Raw genomic sequence first — 21,412 nt, forward strand, 5'->3', positions numbered from 1 at the left:
GAGACCCAGTTACCATTCTGGCCAGCGAGAATAAGCCAACAACAGAAAAACAAAGAGGCGTTAAAATAAGATGAAGCCAACTTGACTGCAAAAATAAACGGGTGTAAATAAATAAACAGACAAAGTATGCATGAGAGAGGGGGGTGGGAGGGGGTGAGAGGTTGGGATGGCAGGACGTTATGACCGGGAAGGGAGCTTCAATGGCCCCCAACCCTGACGGAGTCGAGCAGAGTGGAGCGCTCCTAGGGTACATTCCTGGAGGATAAAATGTGGAGTTTTTTTGTTGTTGCTTTGTCTCCAGTTGTGTTTGTTTCCAGAGCCACCGGGGTTCTGGGAAAGCAAACAGGCCGAGGCAAATTGAGGTGAAAATCAGTGGGGCTCCCGTCACACTCATCACCTTTTAAAGGCAAGGGTACACTGGCACTGTAATTATTGTCGACTTACAGGCTGTCACGCACACACACACACACACACACCTACCTTTGGGAGGGCAATTAGGGCCCATAGTGAGAGGAGGAGAGAGAGACAGACAGATGAGTGAGAAATTGACAGAAAAAGAGAGAAGACAGTAAGAATGAGGAAGAGACTAGAGGGGGAAATTGAGACATAAGAGGGTTAAACGCAAGAGAGCACAACAATAGAAAGGCAGAAGAGAAAGAGATAAATGTTTCACTATGAAAGGAAGAAAGACAGCTAGAATGAAAGAGAGAAGGAAAGAGAGAGAGAGAGAGAGAGAGAGAGAGAGAGAGGCCGGAGCAGCCGGCAGGTTTTGGTCTCTTTGTCTGAGAATCTAGGTCAGAATTTGGAGAAAGGAGTTTGTCCCTCTGTGCTGCCTGCGAGGGCCCCTCCATCCCCTCCTCATGTGCCCCAAACTGGGGGTTACAGCCAAAGCGAGGCAAAAAACGCTCCGTTCCCCCAAACCCCCACCCCCAATTTCCTGTCCTATTTGGCAGGAGTACAGCAAGAACGAAAGGGGGCTTCGCTCTCCCGGCTCTCCCCATTTTCTCTCCCCCTTTCTCCTCCTGTGTCTTCCAAAACACTGTATATTGCACATTCAAGACCTATAGGAGCAATATGGGAGCTCACACATACACACACACCAGAAGGCAAGCTAATAAACTGTTCACAAACACACACACACGCACGCACGCACGCACGCACGCACGCACACACACACACACACACACACACACACACACACACACACACACACACACACACACACACACACTCCAATCATCATCATACTTGGTTCTTATTACCAGCAACTTTGACATCATCCCTGGATCAAAACCAGATTTCCATAACTGGTAAAGGCTGAGCCTAATGAACGCTCGAGCCGACAGACATCACATGTGCAACTCACACAGTCAGCACTCTGGGTCAGCCAACAGCGAACTCCATTCCATCAACTCAGGGGCCCACAGATCGATAAAACAGCCGTGGTCTGGCCCAAATCCCTGTCCGCAAAAACAAATGTATGGACATTTGATCTGGAAGGCATCCCTGCACAAGCTAGCTCAGTCAAATGCCTGCTCTTTTTATTGGCTCGTAAAAGCCTGAACTTCAAGAGAACTGTCAAGCAAAAGGAACTAGGGTTCCATTTCAGGCATTCTAACACATACCCCACACACCTATCATCACATGTCCTGAAGAAACGTTCTCTACCTCTCTCTTTTCACCCACCCTCTCTCTCTCTCTCTCTCGTAACCGCGCACACACAGATGCACATTTAACCCTCTGCTCTCAGCACCGTTCTCCCAGGGTGCTGATTGCACCACCTGCTGACTTCCACTTGCTAATGAGTGCCATTGGCAACATTCCCTCTCTGTCTCCACATCAAAGCAGAGGCAGAACCCCTTAAACAGATCACTCCAGCACCAACCTGACCTGCATGAACCACACTGTCTTGCACCTCAACCCTAACCCTAGGTCCATCAGGTTGGCTTTCACAATAAAACCAAAAAGAAAATACAACCAAAAGGTTGTTTAAAGAGGACTAACTATCCATGAGCCTTTCCCCTAGCCATGCCCCTAACCTGAACCCTTACACCACCATAACCCTTAAATGCTCTGCATGGTCAATCCAACGTCTGAAGAAAGCATCCAGAAAGCGAGGTCAGTACAGGTGCATCAAAGCCGGGACCGAGAGACTGAAAAATAGCTTCTATCTCAAGGCCATCAGACTGTTAAACAGCCATCACTAACACAGAGAAGCTGCTGCCAAAATACAGACTTGAAATCATTGGCCACTTTATTACATGGGTCACTAGTCACTTTAATAATGCCACTTTAACCATGTTTACACATCTTGCATTACTCATCTCATATGTATATACTGTATTCTATTGCATCTTGCCTACGACGCTCTGTCATTGCTCATCCATATATTTATATGGATATATTCTTATTTCATCCCTTTAGTTAGATTTGTGTGTATTAGGTAGTTGTTGTTAAATTGTTAGATTACTTTTTAGATTTTGCTACACTTTCGGAAACTAGAAGCACAAGCATTTTCGCTACACTCGCAATAACATCTGCTAACCATGTGTATGTGACCAATGACATTTGATTTGATTTGATTTACAGCATTTACTGCAACGCAGCCTCCGCAGGCGTCAGGGCTTTCATACTTCTTGTACTTAACGGAGCAGAGCTGTTGTGAAGGAAGTTGTCAAGGAAGTGAGTTTGTGTTTATACAGGGCCTCCCACCCTCACCTGCCGCCAGCCAATCCTGTCAATGCAGAGCTCTCCGCATTGTTGCAATTTGAGAGGCGCACGGCGATGTGGTACGGAGCTTGATTTGGCCTCTGGAAGCCTCTGGAAGCTCCGCGATTGCATCACACATACGGCGCCTCCGTCCACATTTTCAGATCAAGTATAAATGGACTTTTACCCTAACCTTTACCCAATATCTAAACCTAAACCTAACCCTAAACCTAACCCTAAACCTAAACCTAGCCCTAAACGTAAACCTAACCCTAACCCTAAACCTAACACTAAACCAGGAAAAGAGATGTAAATTACTTTTTCAAGGGAGCGCTGGCCAAAACAAAAATGAGACATCAAAGTGATGTCACTTCCTCTATTCCTTTATGGCTGTCTTTCCTCTCTTTTCCTCCTCAATCCCGTAGAGAGACTCCTGATTCCTGAACAGCCTTAAAGGGCACAGCTAAATCCTCTAGTTTCATCCGCTTCCAATGGCAATATGATAAACGTGTTGACTGTCGTCCACCCAAAGGGCCCCTGACTCAACAACCACACTCTGTTCCTTCTCAAACGAATCCTCCATCTGTGTGTGTGCATGCACGTAAATGTGCACGCAAGTGTGTGGTATCAGTGGGTGTGAGTGTGAGTATGTGTGTGCGTACGCAAGTTAGCGTGAGTGAGTGATCAGTCACAGACTCCTCATTGTCAGAAGTCAGCTGACCCTGTCGGATAGGAGAATGAAACATCCTTTTGAAGTAATGACTTGGATTTACTGCTGCTCTCATCCTGTGCCATGCCCTCCTCTTGCCCGCCTCGCGTTCCACCTGGGCCACTGATGGATGTCGCCACAGAGGCACACGGGGAGGCCAGACGGGGCTCTAAGATGGCCACTGAACGAGGAGGGGATGAAAGCATTGTTCACATTTTATTTATCAGAAGCTGGTGGGAGAGTCGAGGAGTTCTTCCGTGGAAAGGGGATGAAAAACTGCTGACACAACTACAGTATCCATGAGTTCCAGTTTCATTATAGTCATTAGGCATTCTGGTATTTCCAATTCAGAAATAATCAACTCAATATGTATACTGTAAACTGTACACATGCCAATATGTAAACCATATGATGATCATGTTAAACCCTATTCTTTCCATGTCAATATGGTACCAAGTACCAGGAATGGTGGTGGTAATGCCCGTAGATAGATTTACTGGCCAGGTGTAGCTGCCCTCAGCCCAGTACCAGCAGAAGGCCAGATCTCAGAGAGGAGACACACAGACTGTACTGAGGACAGGAGGAGAGGAAAGGAGAGGAGAGGGGAGGGAAGGGGAGAGGAGGACTTCTTTCTTACCTCTACGATGCTCTTCAGGTCCCTCACGTACGCCTGCTCCGTCTCCACTATCTCCAGCGCCACCCTCTCCAAGCGAGACAGCTTGGGCGGGGACGCGGCAGTGGCAGGGTTTGCCCCCGCTGGGAGCTGGGAGAGAGGGGTTAGGTCCAGGCTGATGTCGGAGCCGTTGCGCTGCGGCGAGGAGGGGTAGGCAGGCACTGCCCCGTAGGGCAGCGAGGAGGAGGAAGAGTGTACGTCCTGCAGGGAGGCAGAGGAGGCAGAGGAGCTGAGGCTGGCCGTGCGGTCGCTATCCGAGCACTCCGTGTTGACCGAGGTGCAGCTCCCGCGGGAGGCGCGCTCCGACAGGGCCATCCTACCCACAATGCTGCTCAGGGAGGACACGGAGGAGGGGCGCTTGGCAGCTGGGTGCGGGATGAAGGGAGAAGATGGGGAAAAGGAGGAGAGAAAAGGAGGAGACATTCAATGTCATGTCAACATAAATCAACTCAAACTATTCCAACCAACCATCAGCAGTTGGGAAATAGGTGCCAGAACACTTCTTCTCTTGGGGAGCAATAAGACAAAAGACTTACAGTACTACAAGACTAATGTGCAGGTTGATTTCTGCCATGAACGTCAGAATAGGCTGACGGAACAGCTTACTTTGTGTTCCTCTGAACATGACCACAAAGCTGCCATGCAGGAAACAAGGGGTGTCAAAAAAAGGTGTAACTACGAGAACAACTCTCACAGCTTGGCTGCTACAATCGCGCCGTCAATCTTCTTGTTCTGGCAACCTCCTGCACTTTTATGCAAAAACACACAAAGACAAATCAGGGCTGACAGGAAACAGAGAGACCAACCCCCCCCCCCAGCTTTATCCGCCGGTCGGTGGAGTAGATTCACTGAGGTCCCAGTGACCCCCTTTACTGGGACCATCTCAGCGTTGTCAGGCAAGGCCAATTAAACACAGGGAACACAACACTAGACAGAGAATGGTTCTGTCTGAAATCAAACAATTGGAAAGAAAATAGACTGGTTGTCACGGTAAATGAGCATGAAATAAGCCCAGGCTACAAAAAACGACTTTCACTGTGTTGAGAGTAAAATTTAGAAGTGGTGGTGCTACAATGGCTGCCCACTTTAGAAAGGGAGGGCCAACCGAGAGGAACAATCCATAACTGCCTGTGGCATAATTGTTCAATTCAGACGACTGGTACTTGCCTCGCTAGCTCACTAACCCTTAAACGACGACAACGAAAACAACAACTCCTTATTTAGCTACATAATCTTCAGCAGAACCAAGGGCCACTGCTTTTTTGTTCAAATGTTACCCATATTCCACCAAGTAATCATGAATCACTATGAATCGCAATGAGCCATGATTGTGCGTCTGTGACCGTGGTGTGTACCCCCATCTATCAGAAGCTTCATTTAACCATTAGCTAGCTGTTGTAGACATTCACTATGGTTTCCTTGCTCGAGGGCATTCACACAAGATTCTAAAGCATTTTGGCCGAATGAATTGTTCCGAATTTGATTTAAGCAAACTCGTGAGCTACTTGAAGGGCAGTGTTTATCTACGTTGGCCTGGTTCCAAGAAAAGCAGTAGAATGACTCCAGTCTTATATGGATGGAAAATGACTTGGCTTCAGTAGAGAGAAAAGAGAAAGACAGCAAAATATGCCCTCCAACTATACATAGATGTGGATGCTTGACTGGTGGTAATCTGTTTAGTAAGATGTCGGGTGAGACTCACTGTGCGTAAAAAAATCTTAGCACTTTGGGAAACAAAAAGGTCAATTATGATAAGCTATCCTATTAAAATGAATTGTATTATAAACAAGGATTCAATTCCTTTAAAAAAAAAAAAAAATGTTTTTACAATGGGTTAAAATGAGGTCAAATAGCCCTTATCCCATAAACACATTGGATATTTATGTTAAGACTCTTGACTGCAAAAGGGCAGATGCATCGTTAACCAATAATTATATTGAAAAATGGATTAATCAGTATAATTGCTCCAAACTCTTATTATACTTTCTAATTGCAGACATTTTTTACAACCAATCTGAGTGGTTTTCCATGAAGAGTATCCACCTCATGGCTGCCCAATTGGGAATTACCTTATTCGAGGCTAACACAGACTATAAACTTGCAGTATGTGTATATGGATCGAGTTTCCGTGGGCATACGCAGTGCTATATTTACTGCATTAGTCAAAGATGATACCTGACCCATTGTCTTTATCCTCACCCTGAAGCTGGGGCGCTAGCTGTTGTTTCCCAACACTCCCATTCAGAAAAACTAACACTTTTAGAGAAAAAGGTGCTATTTACAACCTAAAAGGGTTCTGCGGCTATCCCTATAGGAGAACCCTTTGAATAACCTTTGTTGGTTCCAGGTAGAACCCTTTTCTCTAAGAGTGTAGCCAATCTGGGCTACTAGCATGAGTAGGATTTTGTTGATTCAACTAATAATTTTTTATACAGTAATGTCACCGTAATCACATATTTTGGGGGGGAAACTGGCAATTGAGTCGCAAGAGTATAATGAATTCAACTCAAGAGACCCATGTGGGCTCAAGTGGAACACTTGACGTATCACCAAAGCTGCTCCATGGTAGGCATATACAATTGCAGTATTTTCCCCTGGCGTCAAAATGTTTAAGACAGCCCACCAAAACACAGACATCTGGGCTGAGATGAGATCAGAGAGAACGTCTGACAGAGAGCCCAAAAAGGTCTGGAGTGGATACAGGTCACACACTGAACAATACTGCTGCAATCAGGGTTAAACATGTTAACATAGATATATGGCCAAAGCCATATCTGAGGTGACAATTCCTGTGCACACTAACCTACCTAATAACCATAGTTGTATATTTAAGCAATAAGGCACGAGGTGGGTGTGGTATATGGCCAATATACCACAGCTAAGGGCTGTCCTTGCACGACGCACTGCGGAGTGCCTGGACACAGCCCTTAGCCGTGGTATATTGGCCATATATCACAAACCTCCAAGGTGCCTTATTGCTATTATAAACTGTTTACCAACGTAATTAGAGCAGTAAAAATAAATGTTTTGTCATACCCGTGGTATACGGTCTGATATACCATGGCTGTCAGCCAATCAACATTCAGTGCTGGAACCACACAGTTTATAAACGGCGGTATATTTGTTGCAGCTGCCATTTCCCTAGTATTTGCTAAGACATTACGTGGCAGCAATGGGTACTTTCTGGCACAGTATATAATAATTAAACACAGTATTGTTAACTACCTGCTACAAAATGGTGAACAGTACCATTAATACCATAAAAAGAAGAATGAGTTATTAGGTCAGAATTGTGTAACAACAATTGACCATGTAACCAGACAGTCAAATCAGGTAAATATTACTGTAAAATAAAGCATATGCACACTGGTCAGTGCAGGCCTTGAACACTCTAGTATTTCCATTTATCCAGTAATGGTTCAATGAGGGCTAAGGACAGCCCCACTAACTCAATCACCAGTACTAACAGTCTCCTGCAGTGCCAAAAGGGGCATGCCTTCATCTACTGATGGTTATAACCCATTAGAGACCTACTCCAGCAAACAGAAACAGTCACCTACCTGCTAAACAGTGAGTTCAGCCTCTCCCCTGCCCTCCAGAACGCATGAGGTCAGCCTGTTTAAACTACCGGATCCAAACCACAGCCATGTCCTTGTCAACGACTAATTCACCACACTGCTGCTGCTACTGACACACTTGGGCTCGGCTCCCAGACAGTCCCATACAGGCAGAGTTCTCAGACCACTGACCAGCCAGCTCCACACTGAACCCTCTGGCCTGGATCCACCGCCCGCCCGGCGTTGAACCAAACTCAGATACGTCAACCACACTCCAACTCAACTAACAGTTACTATAATAGATTGTTTTTTCCCCCCGACAGCACACCTCCATCTCACCTCGTTCATCTGGCAATGGCCTGCCTAGAGCACTTTGTGAGTCTGACTGTACAGACTACAGAGACAGGAACTGTCAGTGTTAGCAAGAGACATGCAGAGTGAGAGTGAGAGTGAGAGTGAGAGAGAGAGAGAGAGAGAGAGAGAGAGAGAGAGAGAGAGAGAGAGAGAGAGAGAGAGAGAGAGAGAGAGAGAGAGAGAGAGAAAAAGAGGGCAAAAGAGAGTATTTTTTTGATTTCCTGTTTTAGTACACGTCAGGGTGCAAGCCACTTATGAAGCAAGGGCAGACAGGAGGTGAGAGCTTGGCACATCTGCTATTTTCTGCTCTTTCTGAAAGTGAAAAAAAGCTCTGAACCATGCAGAGAAAACCACAAGGACATGCTGGCCTTTCATGTTGCATTCGCCTTATTTGGTGTTTTAGAATACTGGTTATTTGGGGGAGTTTCAAGTCAGATGTGTGTGTGTGTCAAAGACGGGCTTTGAGTGTCACACCCTGATCTGTTTCACCTATACTTGTGCTTGTCTCCACCCCCCTTAAGATGTAGCCCATCAGCCCCATTATCCCCTGTGTATTTATACCTGTGTTCTCTGTTTGTCTGTTGCCAGTTCGTCTTGTCTCATCAAGCCTACCAGCGTTTTTCCCGTACTCGTGTTTTCTCTCAAGTCCCTGTTTTCTAGTTTTCTGCCTGCCCTGACCCTGAGACTGCCTGCCGTTCTGTACCTTTCGGACTCCGCTCTGGATTACCGACCTCTGCCTGCCCTTGACCTGTCGTTTGCCTGCCCCCTGTTTTTGCAATAAACGTTTGTTACTTCGAACTGTCTGCATCTGGGTCTTATCCTGAGGTCTGATATTGGGAAAGAGAAAGTAAACCGATGACACAGTTTAGGGGGAAGAGGATCTTCTGCTAACTGACAAAAACAGTACAGCCTGTTGTGTGTAGAACGAGGCCTGCACCTGACAACCCACCAGAGGATGTGGTTGGGATCAACAACAACGCTTCACTTCGGTGCAGTTGCTAGGGGCGACAGGGGGAAAGTGCAAATGAGCTCAATGAGAGACGCGTTAACTGGACTTTGAAGGGTCATTTGCAGATTCCAAAACATCAGCAACATCAAACTAGTAGGGAGTCCGACTAACCACAAGCTGGCCAAGTCACACTGACCCAGTGCTCACAGGGCAACAAAGTAGCTCTCTTTTCCTCTGGCTGAGTCTCTGTGAGATGTGTTTGACATAAAGTACAGTGGGCTGCCTGGTGAGCCTCCACTGGGCTCTGTGAGTACAGACGAACAAGCACACTGTGTTTCTGGGTGTTAATCTAGATGAACTCACTGGGCATTCTGCAAAACAAAAATTCTCACTTGAGCTAAATACACCTGAGGGACAGGCAGTGAGTGAAAGATAATGCTTTAGACGGTACAAATGAGTTAGGAGGCTGTACTAGTAACCTGAAAGAAAACATCATATAAGGAGACCCCGTGAAGCTAGTGAAACTATAGTGGACCCCGGAACGACTAAAGGGCTTTCCTGGTTAAATAAAGGGTGAAAAATCGAATCCATAAAAATACCTATAAAAGCAGTACAATATACTTTGCATTATGTGAAACAGTATTTTCTATGTTGGAATAAATGACCCTGCAATGCAGTACAATAAATCCCATAAATTTGACCTTGTGACCCTTCACAATGCCGAGCCAAAGATAGGCCACTCTAAGACCTTCCAACTTCCCTATGTTTACAGAGGACTTTCCAATGTTTACAGAGGACTCAATACCCATCCCGAAACCGGGATAACTGTCATCAGAAAAGCTGACTAGCATAACAGAAAAACTCATCATAAAGTTTGATGAAAAATACATGTTGTACATATAATTAAAGATACACTGGTTCTTAATTCAACCGCTATGTTAGATTTAAAAAAATAACTTTAGTAAAAAGCACAGCATGCAATAATCTGAGACAGCGCTCAGCCATTCTCCGCCATGTTGGAGTCAACAGCGTCAACAGAAATAACATAATAAATATTCCCTTACCTTTGATGAACTTTCATCCGAATGCAGTGCCAGGAATCCTAGTTCCACAATAAATCGTTGTTTTGTTTCATAATGTCCATTACTTATGTCGAATTAGCAACTTTGGCTAGCATGTGTAGCTCACGTGTCCAAAGAACTTTGCGCTAATGAACGAAAACTTCAAAAAGTTATATTACAAATTGAATAAACTGGTCAAACTCAGTTGAGAATCAATCTTCAGGATGTTTTTCTCATATATATCCAATAACGTCCCAGACGGAGCATTTCTTCGTGTCTATCTAACGATTTGCAGACAAAGATTTCGACCCATTTCAGAATTTTCACTTCCTGTTTGGAAGTTTGCCTGCCAAATGAGTTCTGTTTTACTCACAGATATAATTCAAACAGTTTTAGAGACTTCAGAGTGTTTTCTATCCAATAGTAATAATAATATGCATATCATATGATCTAGGACAGAGTACGAGGCCGTTTAATTTGGGCATCATTTCATCCAAAAGTGAAAATGTCGCCCCCTATGTCTAAGAAGTTTTAAACAATCCACATTGTATGTGCATTTGCACAACATTTTCAGTCATGATCGACTCCGTTAATATAAGCACTCTCTTTGTTGGGAAAAACTGGGGTGTGGGAGAGGGGCAGACAAAGGCCTAAATATAGTCACGTGCAGTGCCCTCCCATAGTCTCACCACTTCCCTCTCGTCAATTTGACAATTTGGACATGTTGTCATTCCTATGCTAACTGGACACCCTTATCTTGGGCGTGCTCTGTAGCCTATCTTTTCTGTATAATCTGAATAGAGAGATTTCTTCTCTTTTTACCCCTAAACATTGTTCAACATTATACTTTGCGAGCGGCCACGAAACATACAGTAAACAGAACATGCACTCTAATTCTATCCCGTTAACAAGAACTCCAATGTTACACCAAAAATCAACCTTAGTGGCTCTTCCTAATGCTAGCTCATTACTGAGCTCTTTCAGTCTTTATCATTAAAGATGCACTCTCAAACCTTTGTATAGTTTCAGCCAGTAGTTTTGAAAGTGGTGCTCAAGAGCCAAAACGGGTCCCCGTTTTTTTGTGTACTACGTCATCCAATTGTGTACTACGTCATCCATTTTGTGTGATATGTTGCGAATTCAATTTGTGCAATTCGTTACAAATGTATTGTGCTTAAGATCCCGGAGTGCATCTTTAACTATATTGTAGCTACAGTGTGAAACTGCTGAGATAACAATAACCAAACAAGATAAACACATTGTAAATATGAATTTACAGTAGGTACATTCATTTTTGCATACATTGAAATAGAGTATATTAAAACATCGGACGTTGAATAGAATACTCTGACGTTACACAACAATAACGTCACAGGTGTGACAGTATCAGTGTTGAACTCTGACCTTGGTTGCTGAGCTTTCTCTGGCTGCCTCGGCCCGCCCCCTCAGGCATGGTGTGATGGTGTCACAGGAAGTGGAAACCTGTAAAGGACAATCAACCAAAACATCACAACAATGAAAGAAATGAGCAAAATACAGTTGTCATTGTGCAACACAGGACTTACTGTAGGGCATACTGTAGGGCATACTGTAGGACAGACAGCACTGCAATGGACGTATGATTATTTCTGCAAAGAAACTTATTTTCTATCTATTGCCCACAAGAGTGTGTACCTAAGTCAATCTGAACTGGACCCCCATTTACAGTGTAAATTTGAAATTGGACCCCATTACATAGTCCTGTTGATGGGAATACAAAAAAGGACTGTGTAATGTGTAACTCTGCAATGTGCACTAGCAGAGAATTAGCGCATGACTTCACTCGGGTTCTATCTTTTAACAGACTTTAGGAATGTATTCTTTCACCTTTCACCGCTTTCAGGTGGCTGTTTTAAACCACTTTTGCACGACACACAGTGGCTGTTCCACGGATACATTCTCTCTACTGGTTGGGTGTCACTTCTGAGGCCTCTTAAACAAAGACACAGAACAAATACCTGAGAAAGTACCAGAGTTGCAAGAGCTTCTAATTCAAAAGGGCATTTCTCAGGCTATGATTCCAATCCAGTGAAGCCCACTCCCTTTGGTTTAGACAGAGGGAAGCCAAAAGCAGACTTTATCAGCACTGAAGTGCCTTCCGCTCCTTTCACTCGGAGACGAAAGCATAGAAAGGGGGGGGGGGGGGGGGGGGGGAACTTGGAGCCAAAGCAATTAAAAGGCTGAAACATGAGAGATGCTGTTTGGGAAATAAGAGGGGAGGAGGGCACACACAGCCGCATGGAAGAATTATTTTCTTTCTCCACACACACAACAAAAAACGAGGAAACAGAACGTATGTAATGTTTGGCTGTGAAACAAGAATGTGCTCTTCTCTGGTTCTATAGCAGTGTGTTGAGCATGCGCTCTGGAGGAGGGGGACCAGGGCTGTGGCGCTGGCAGACAGGAAGTCTTTCGGAGCGACGTTCACGTTTTAATGTCACGTGCACAAGTACAGTGAAATGCCTTTCTTGCAAACTCTAAACTCAACAATGCAGTGAACAATGTCAAAGTGGCACTAAAGATAACGTGAGGTTGAACAAAAACACACAAGAAATAAACATTTGAAATAAGAAGAACACAAGAAAGTAAGAAGCTATGATACAGGGTCAGTTCCTATACCATATTTACAATGTGCAGGGAGACTGGAGTGATGGAGTGATGTATAGGGGTAAGGTGACTAGACATCAGGATGTATGATAAACAGAGTAGCAGCAGCATAAATTAAGATTGTATGTGGTGAGTGAGTGTGTGTGTGTGTGTGTGTGTGTGTGTGTGTGTGTGTGTGTGTGTGTGTGTGTGTGTGTGTGTGTGTGTGTGTGTGTGTGTGTGTGTGTGTGTGTGTGTGTGTGTGTGTGTGTGTGTGTGTGTGTGTGTTTAAAAAATATATATATATTATTTCACCTTGATTTAACCAGGTAAAGTGGTTGAGAACAAGTTCTCATTTACAAATGCGACCTGCACAAGATAAAGCAAAGCAGTGTGACACAAACAACAACACAGAGTTACACATGGAATAAACAAGCGTATAGTCAATAACACAATAGAAAAAAAAGAAAGTCTATATACAGTGTGTGCAAATGCCATGAGGAGGTAAGGCAATAAATAGGCCATAGTAGCGAAGTAATTACAATTTAGCAGATTAACACTGGAGTGATAGATGAGCAGATGATGAGGTGCAAGTAGTGATACTGGTGTGCAAAAGAGCAGAAAAGTAAATAAAAAGAATATGGGGATGAGGTAGGTAGATTGGGTGGGCTATTTACAGATGGACTATGTACAGCTGCAGCGATCGGTTAGCTGCTCAGATAGCTGATGTTTAAAGTTAGTGAGGGAAATATAAGTCTCCAGCTTCAGCAATCTTTGCAATTCGTTCCAGTCATTGGCAGCAGAGAACTGGAAGGAAAGGCGGCAAAAGGAGGTGTTGGCTTTGGAGATGGCCAGTGAGATATACCTGCTGGAGCGCGTGCTACGGGTGGGTGTTGTTATCGTGACCAGTGAGCTGAGATAAGGGGGAGCTTTACCTAGCATAGACTTATAGAAGACCTGGAGCCAGTGGGTCTGGCGACGAATATGTAGCGAGGGCCAGCCGACTAGAGCATACAGGTCGCAGTGGTGGGTGGTATAAGGGGCTTTGGTAACAAAACTGATGGCACTGTGATAGACTGCATCCAGTTTGCTGAGTAGAGTATTGGAAGCTGTGTGTGTGTGTGTGTGTGTGTGTGTGTGTGTGTGTGTGTGTGTGTGTGTGTGTGTGTGTGTGTGTGTGTGTGTGTGTGTGTGTGTGTGTGTGTGTGTGTGTGTGTGTGTGTGTGTGTGTGTGTGTGTGTGTGTACAGTTCATATAAATGTGTGTGCATGTTATGTGTGTGTTGGAGTGTCAGTGTGCGTGAGTGCATAGAGACAGTACAAAAAACTATATATATACAAGGGTCAACTCAGATAGTCTGTGTAACCATTTTGTTCGCTATTTAGCAGTATTATGGCTTAGGGATAGAAGCTGTTCAGGAGTCTGTTTGTGTCAGACTTGATGCACCGGTAATGATTGCCGTGCGGAAGCAGAGAGAACAATCTATGGCTTGGGTGGGTGGAGTCTTTAACGATTTTTCCGGGCCTTCCTTTCACACCGCCTGATATAGAGGTACTGGATGGTAGGGAGCCCGTCCTCAGTGATGTGCTGGGCTGTCCGAACCACCTTCTGTAGCGCCATGCGATCGAGGGCAGTGCTGTTGCCATGCCAAGTGGCGATGCAGCTAGTCAAGATGCTCTCAATGGTGCAGCTGTAGAGCTTTTTGAGGATGTGAGAGTCCATGCCAAACTTTTTCAACCTCCTTAGGGCTGTGCACGTGTGTGTGGACCATTTTAAGTCCTTAGTGATTTAGAACCTGAGGAACTTGAAGTTCTCAACCCGCTCCACTACAGCCCTGTCAATGTGGATGGGGGCGTGCTCGCTCCCGCGTTTTCCTGTAGTCCACGATCAGCTCCTTGGTCTGACGTTGAGGGAGAGGTTGTTGTCCCGGCACCACACTGCCAGGTCACTGACCTCCTCCCTGTAGGCTGTCTCATCATCACTGGTGATCAGACCTACCACCGTCATGTTGTCAGAAAACTTTAACAGAGAGTACAGGAGGGGACTAAGCACACCAGTGGAGACTCCTCAGAAGAGGAAGGAGAGGACCATTCTCCTCAGTGAATTTCATAAAATGTTTAATTGTATAACATTTAAAAAGTTATAATTTTAGATACAACTATACTAAATATAATCACGTCACCAAATAGCTGATTAAAACACACTATTTTGGTGTTTTATTTTTATTTATTTCACCTTTATTTAACCAGGTAGGCTAGTTGAGAACAAGTTCTCATTTACAACTGCAACCTGGCCAAGATAAAGCAAAGCAGTTCGACACATATAACAACACAGAGTTACACATGGAATAAACAAACATACAGTCAATAATACAATAGAAAAAGTCTATATACAGTGTGTGCAAATGAGGTAAGATAAGGGAGGTAAGGCAATAAATAGGCCATGGTGGCGAAGTAATTACAATATACCAATTAAACACTGGAGTGATTGATGTGCAGAAGATGAATGTGCAAGTAGAGATACTGGGGTGCAAAGGAGCAAGATAAATAAATAAATACAGTAAGGGGATGAGGTAGTTGGATGGGGTATTTACAGATGGGCTATGTACAGGTGCAGTGATCTGTGAGCTGCTCTGACAGCTGGTGCTTAATGCTAGTGAGGGAGATATGAGTCTCCAGCTTCAATGATTTTTGCAGTTTGTTCCAGTCATTGGCAGCAGAGAACTGGAAGGAAAGGCGACCAAAATGAGGAATTGGCTTTGGGGTGACCAGTGAGATATAGCTGCTGGAGTGTGTGCTATGGGGTGGGTGCTGCTATGGTGACCAGTGAGCTGAGATAAGGCGGGGCTTTACCTAGCAAAGACTTGTAGATGACCTGGAGCCAGTGGGTTTGGCGACGAGTGTGAAGCGAGTGCCAGTCAACAAGACCGTACAGGTCGCAGTGGTGGGTAGTATATGGGGCTTTGGTGACAAAATGGATGGCACTGTGATAGACTGCAATGGTTGGCAGCATAAGTGAAGGATGCTTTGTTCCGAAATAGGAAGACGATTCTAGATTTAATTTTGGATTGGAGATGCTTAATGTGAGTCTGGAAGGAGAGTTTACAGTCTAACCAGACACCTAGGTATTTGTAGTTGTCCACATATTCTAAGTCAGAACCGTCCAGAGTAGTGAGGATCCGGAGGACAGCTAGCTTCCGTCCTTCTCTGGGTAAATTGACTTCAGTGCAAAGCCTAGGAGGATCATGGTTCTCAGCCCCTTCCATAGACTTACACAATAATTATGACAACTTCCGGAGGACGTCCTTCAACATATCAGAGCTCTTGCAGTCTGAAATGACATGCTGTCCACCCAATCAAAGGATCAGAGAATGAATCTAGTACTGAAAGCATAAGCTACAGCTAGCTAGCACTGCATTGTATAAAATGTGGTGAGTAGTTGACTCAAAGAGAGAGAAAGACAATAGTTGAACAGTTTAGAAGAAATGTATTTCTTCCAAAATGAAGGAGAAGCAAGAGAGAAATAGAGAGAGAGAGAGAGATTGTCATGTTGTTTCACTTTCATTTTCACTTTCTTAGCTAGCAAATGCAGCTAGCTAGTTTAGCCCAATGAAACAGAGGGATGCTATGCTAGCTAGCTGGCTATGACTTTCCAACAACACTGGAACTCTTCCAAGTCAAGGTAAGCTTTTTGTATTACTAATTTATTGCCACAGTGGCCCACCGGTGTAACTGCTTACTGACTGTATACTAAAGTTATTGCATGATTGTAGCAGGTTTACTAACACTTTAGTTCTATTAGCTGTGCTGACTATGATGTTACTTTAGCTAATATGGTGACAACGATGTAGGCTGTGTGTAGCGGTTATGATATGGTTTGGCTTGGAAAGGTTTTTTCGCCTGGTCACATACAGCTGATGTGTTGTGCATTGAAGACCACAAGCGAAGGGAAGAGAAGGAACTGTTATGAGGGTGAACTGTGTTTACACGTGATCAGGGGGTAAACATACCTGCATTTTGGATGAGAGTCATCCAATTTACTGTAATAGAAATAAGGTCATGCTCATGAAAAATAAATTGTCCTCCCTCATCTTAAAGAGCACTGACCGCCACTGAATCATACACCCCTGTAGGGCCCCCATGTAGAGGGTCAGCGTGGCGGAGGTGATGTTGTCTAGCCTCACTACCTGGGGTCAGCCCGTCAGGAAGTCCAGGATCCAGTTGCGGAGAGAGGTGTTCACTCTCAGGGCCCTAAGCTTGGTGACGAGCTTGGAGGGAACAATGGTGTTAAACGCTGAGGTAGAGTTGATGTTTGCCATAACCAGCCTTTCAAAGCACTTCATGACTGCAGATGTGAGCACAGGGCATTAGTCACTGTGGCTTGAAGCTTTAGAGTTGTTGGGAACAGGAATAATGGAAGTCATCCTAAAATATCTGGGGATTACAGACTGGGACAATGGACGATTCAGAGCTTCATGTTACAGTAGATGTGAGGTGTTTGTTTATGTCCGGGAGACAGGGCCCTGGCTTCCTCGGCACCTGCCCCGGCCGTCACTTTCTCCACAGCCGAAACATCAATGAGGAAGTACGGCGAGTGGCAGCGATTAGGGTAGTCCAAGTCCAGTATCGGAGGGAAATGTTCTTGACACCGAAATTTGACATTTCTGTTTGAACTCTTCTAACTTGCTTGTTTTGCCAAGAATTCCACAGCATGACAGAGCAAGGAAAGGGCTTCATCTACTGGGAATGAAGCAATCCCTCTAATCTGTCATTGTCCTCCAACTGAAGACCTTTCTGTGGGTTGTGTAGGAGTTCAAATTGAAAGCCTCAATATTGGGAACAAAGAACTGTGTCTTTGTGTTTGTGTTGGCATGACGCAGGCCACATAGGCCTCTCTCCATCTATCATAATGGTTCATGTCTGCGATGGAAATCAAACGTTACTTTGCCATTAGCCAAGTTCAATGATCTGTTCTGGACTTTTTGCAACCATAAGAAATTAAGAAATTGTCCTGGAGCTATTCCAAGCCATGTCCTCAAAACATTCTCCCACCCCAACTCCCCCATTTCATTTCCAGGGCCTGTTTCCAGTACTGTATTACCTAATTAAAAGCCACGTCTCTTCCTGTAAGCACTACGATGAATCCTTCAGAATACTTCACAACACCACTCGGCCCTGTGGGTCTACCCCATATACATTTTCTTGGCTCCACCGCTTGTTTGCTGGGAAATTCCTGAATTGTGGTAAGAATTAACTTTGCTTCCCCCACAAAACCTCCTAAGTGTAGTTTCTAATAGTGTTTGTCTGTGGGGGGGGGGGGGGGGGGGGGGGCAACATCTGGTTAACTCTGAGGTTACAGTGAGGTTAGAGGGACTTTGCTGAAGCGTGAAGCATAGCAGCCACCCCCAAGCCCGCTTGTACAACCGTGTGTACTGTAATGTTCTCGGAGCACTCTACAATGTTCCTGGTACATCATTATGAAGGATAGCCCGTGAGAGGCACATTTCGGTCGCATCTCTCATGCCGCTGCTCCAGGTGCATCCGAGAGCTCTTTCAGCTCAGCTATGCTATCTGACACGGCCGACGGATAGACACCAACCTCCGCGCTGACAGAACACAGCTACGGGACAGAACAGCTGCTTCAGAGCGTGTGTGTATGTGCATCTGTGTGTGCTCTGTGTGTGCTCTGTGTGTGCTCTGTGTGGCTGTGTCAGTGTATGTGTTACTGTGTCACTCTATGCCTGTTTGTGTTAGCGAAATAAAATTGCACAAGATGTGCATTTTTCACTGGCTACAGCCTTGAGTTGTATATTTTTGAACTTAGTTCAGGCCTGTACTTTTCTTTAGGGATGTACAGTTCAAGTAACGGATGTGTTCCTTTTCCATAAAACAGTTACTCGAAACAAAACCATAATGCGGCTCATTGAGGCCATACTAGATAAAGCTCTATTCCTAGTTAAACAAACGTTTATATCACTCTAATCAAAACCACCACGAGTCTAATCATACGCGTAAAATCCAGTACAAATGACTGTGTGTTCTAATTCCAGGCATCCCCTCTAAAGTTCATTTTCTGCAGTCAGCTTAACTATCATGCTCTTTGTTATTCTAATGCAAGTGTCTGTTGTGCTGTTGAACTCATTGATCAAGTGTCTGTTGAACTCATTGATTAAGTGTCTGTTATGCTGTTGAACTCATTGATCGGCTATGAAAAGCCAACTGACATTTACTCCTGAGGTGCTGACCTGTTGCACGCTATACAACCACTGTGATTATTATCATTTGACCCTGCTGGTCATCTATGAACATTTGAACAACTTGGCCATGTTCTGTTATAATCTCCACCCGGCACAGCCAGAAGAGGACTGGCCACCCTTCATAGCCTGGTTCCTCTCTAGGTTTCTTCCTAGGTTCCGGCCTTTTTAGGGAGTTTTTCTGAGCCACCGTGCTTCTACACCTGCATTGCTTCTACACCTGCATTGCTTGCTGTTTGGGGTTTTAGGCTGGGTTTCTGTACAGCACTTTGTGACATCAGCTGATGTAAGAAGGGCTTTATAAATACATTTGATTGATTGATTGATCAAGTGTCTGTTATGCTGTTGAACTCATTGATCAAGTGTCTCTTTTGCTGTTGAACTCATAGTGCCATGCCCTGATCTGTTTTACCTGTCCTTATGCTTGTCCCCACCCCCCTCCATATGTCGCCCATCTTCCCCACTTATCCCCTGGGTATTTATACCTGTGTTTTCTGTCTGTCTGTGCCAGTTCGTCTTGTTTGTTCAAGTCAACCAGCGTTTTCTCTTCTCCTGTTTTTCCCCAGTCTCTCTTTTTCTTGTACTCTTGATTTTGACCCTTGCCTGTCCTGACTCTGAGCCCGCTTGCCTGACCACTCTGCCAGCCAATGAGACTGCCTGCCGTCCTGTACCTTTGCCACTTCTCTGCATTATCGACCCCTGCCTGCTTTGACCTGTCGTTTGCCTGCCCCTGTTGTTACAATAAACATTGTTACTTCAACACAGTCCGCACTTGGGTCTTACCTGAAACCTAACACATAGATCCAATCCACAGAACCATGCAGACATCAGTCGAGCCGTTATAGTTGATTCCTATTAACAATTCCAGCCGACTGGTCCCTATGGACCAGCTGGCCATTATGTCATATCTCAAAATTATAGGCATGACGCAAAATAGGATTCCAAACAATTATTGGCTATCCAGAAAGCCAGCTAGCTAAATTTACTAGAAACAATAATACAACAATTGAACTGTTGTAAATCTCCACCCACTGCCATAGGTTCCTCAGCTCTACCATCTGAGCTGACAGCTTATAGCTCTACTATCTTGAGATAACTGATGTCACAATCCCAAAAAACACACAAAGTGATCCTGGGAAAATCACTAGGTAACATTGGATTTGTGAGATTGTTGTTCTTGATAAGCAAATTCACAGCGCAAATTCACAGCGCAAATTCACAGCGCAGTGTTTTTAACCTCATCAAACTTCCCTGGAATCTGTGTCAAGGATGTGACGAGGGAAACGGTCAACCTACTGAACAATTGAACGCACACACGCACACACTGTACTCTTGAACAAACAGTATGCGTGTGGGGAGAGAGGAAGAGGGGGGGCAACCTTGGGATGTTAAACAGTTGACAGGGTCACAGATGGGGTCAGTTTTGGAGGCAAGGATGATGGGGGGGGGCTACAAAAACACAAATAAATACAGAGGGAGAGAGAGGGACGATGACCGCTAGGGACCACAACAACGGGGGCGCGCATCAGCGACAGAGAGGCCGCTCCATTGTCCATCCAGAGGCAGAGCGGGCAGCGGCCATTGTCAGAGGACCAGCTGAGTCCATGTTCCCCCTGGATCAGAGAGGCCCAGCAGCCCATAGTGGGCCACAGCCCAGACTCTTCTCTCCTGCCACCTCCTTATTCTCTCAGACAACAAAGGGCTTCTTCTGTGTCAGGGAGGGAGCAGGGAGGGAGGGCTGGACAAGCCCACAATCCTAATGGAAAACGCTGGGTAGGGGGACGGCACGGGCATGTGGAACACACACTAACACACATAGACAAACTCATACAGTCCCCCAGAAATATACACACAGGCACATAGAATAAACTGAAAGTGTTTGGTCAAGAGAGGTAAGGGTGGTAGTCTAAAGAGACCGGTCCAGTGGTGGAGTATAAGCGACTGTATGTAGGGCACACGGTACGTTGTCTCTGTTCGCTCATGGTTCTGCCGTGCAACAGTTGTTCTTTGTTATCTCGGCGCTCAATTAATGAGCTGAACACTCAGTCGTCTCAACCGCTAAATTAATATGACCCTCAGAATTCTAGTCAGAGACAATATTCTTCTGTCGAGGCAGCTGACCAGGAGCGGATAATAAATGGAGTTCTGTTGAGTCATGGTGAATTACAGTAGACTCAGTGGTTCGGAGGAGCAAGGGTTAAAAGCTCATTGATTTAAATGTTAGCGAAATATATAGGTGTAATATGTGCCATTTCATAGCAGACACTTTATTTATGATCTGGACTGGTCATCGGAAGTTATTTGAAGCAGACGGACACAGTCGTGCTGCTGTGGCCAACGACGAACACTAAATGTGATTTGAGAAGATTTTCAATTGGGTGTGATGGACAGGCTTTCTGTTTTGAGCCGGGTTGACTTAGGGTCAACATCTTTGCCTATGTAGGCCCGTTTTATGAAATTATGCTGTTTATTTATTTCACGCCCAACCACAACTCTCAGAGGGCACTCTGTCCAAAACGGAG

General features: G+C 45.0%; 1 protein-coding gene across 1 annotated transcript in view; it reads right to left on the reverse strand.

Annotated features, from left to right (window-relative positions):
• The window catches only part of LOC129821958 (pleckstrin homology domain-containing family G member 1-like), a gene marked incomplete in the record, with an annotated part of 50,773 nt that overhangs the window by 18,121 nt on the left and 11,240 nt on the right, over positions 1-21,412 (reverse strand). Inside the window, 2 exon segments of the mRNA XM_055879734.1 lie at positions 4,056-4,456; positions 11,417-11,494. Coding sequence (XP_055735709.1) covers positions 4,056-4,456; positions 11,417-11,465 — 450 coding nt within the window.

Source organism: Salvelinus fontinalis, chromosome 24, assembly GCF_029448725.1.
Source record: "Salvelinus fontinalis isolate EN_2023a chromosome 24, ASM2944872v1, whole genome shotgun sequence".
NCBI lineage: Eukaryota > Metazoa > Chordata > Actinopteri > Salmoniformes > Salmonidae > Salvelinus > Salvelinus fontinalis.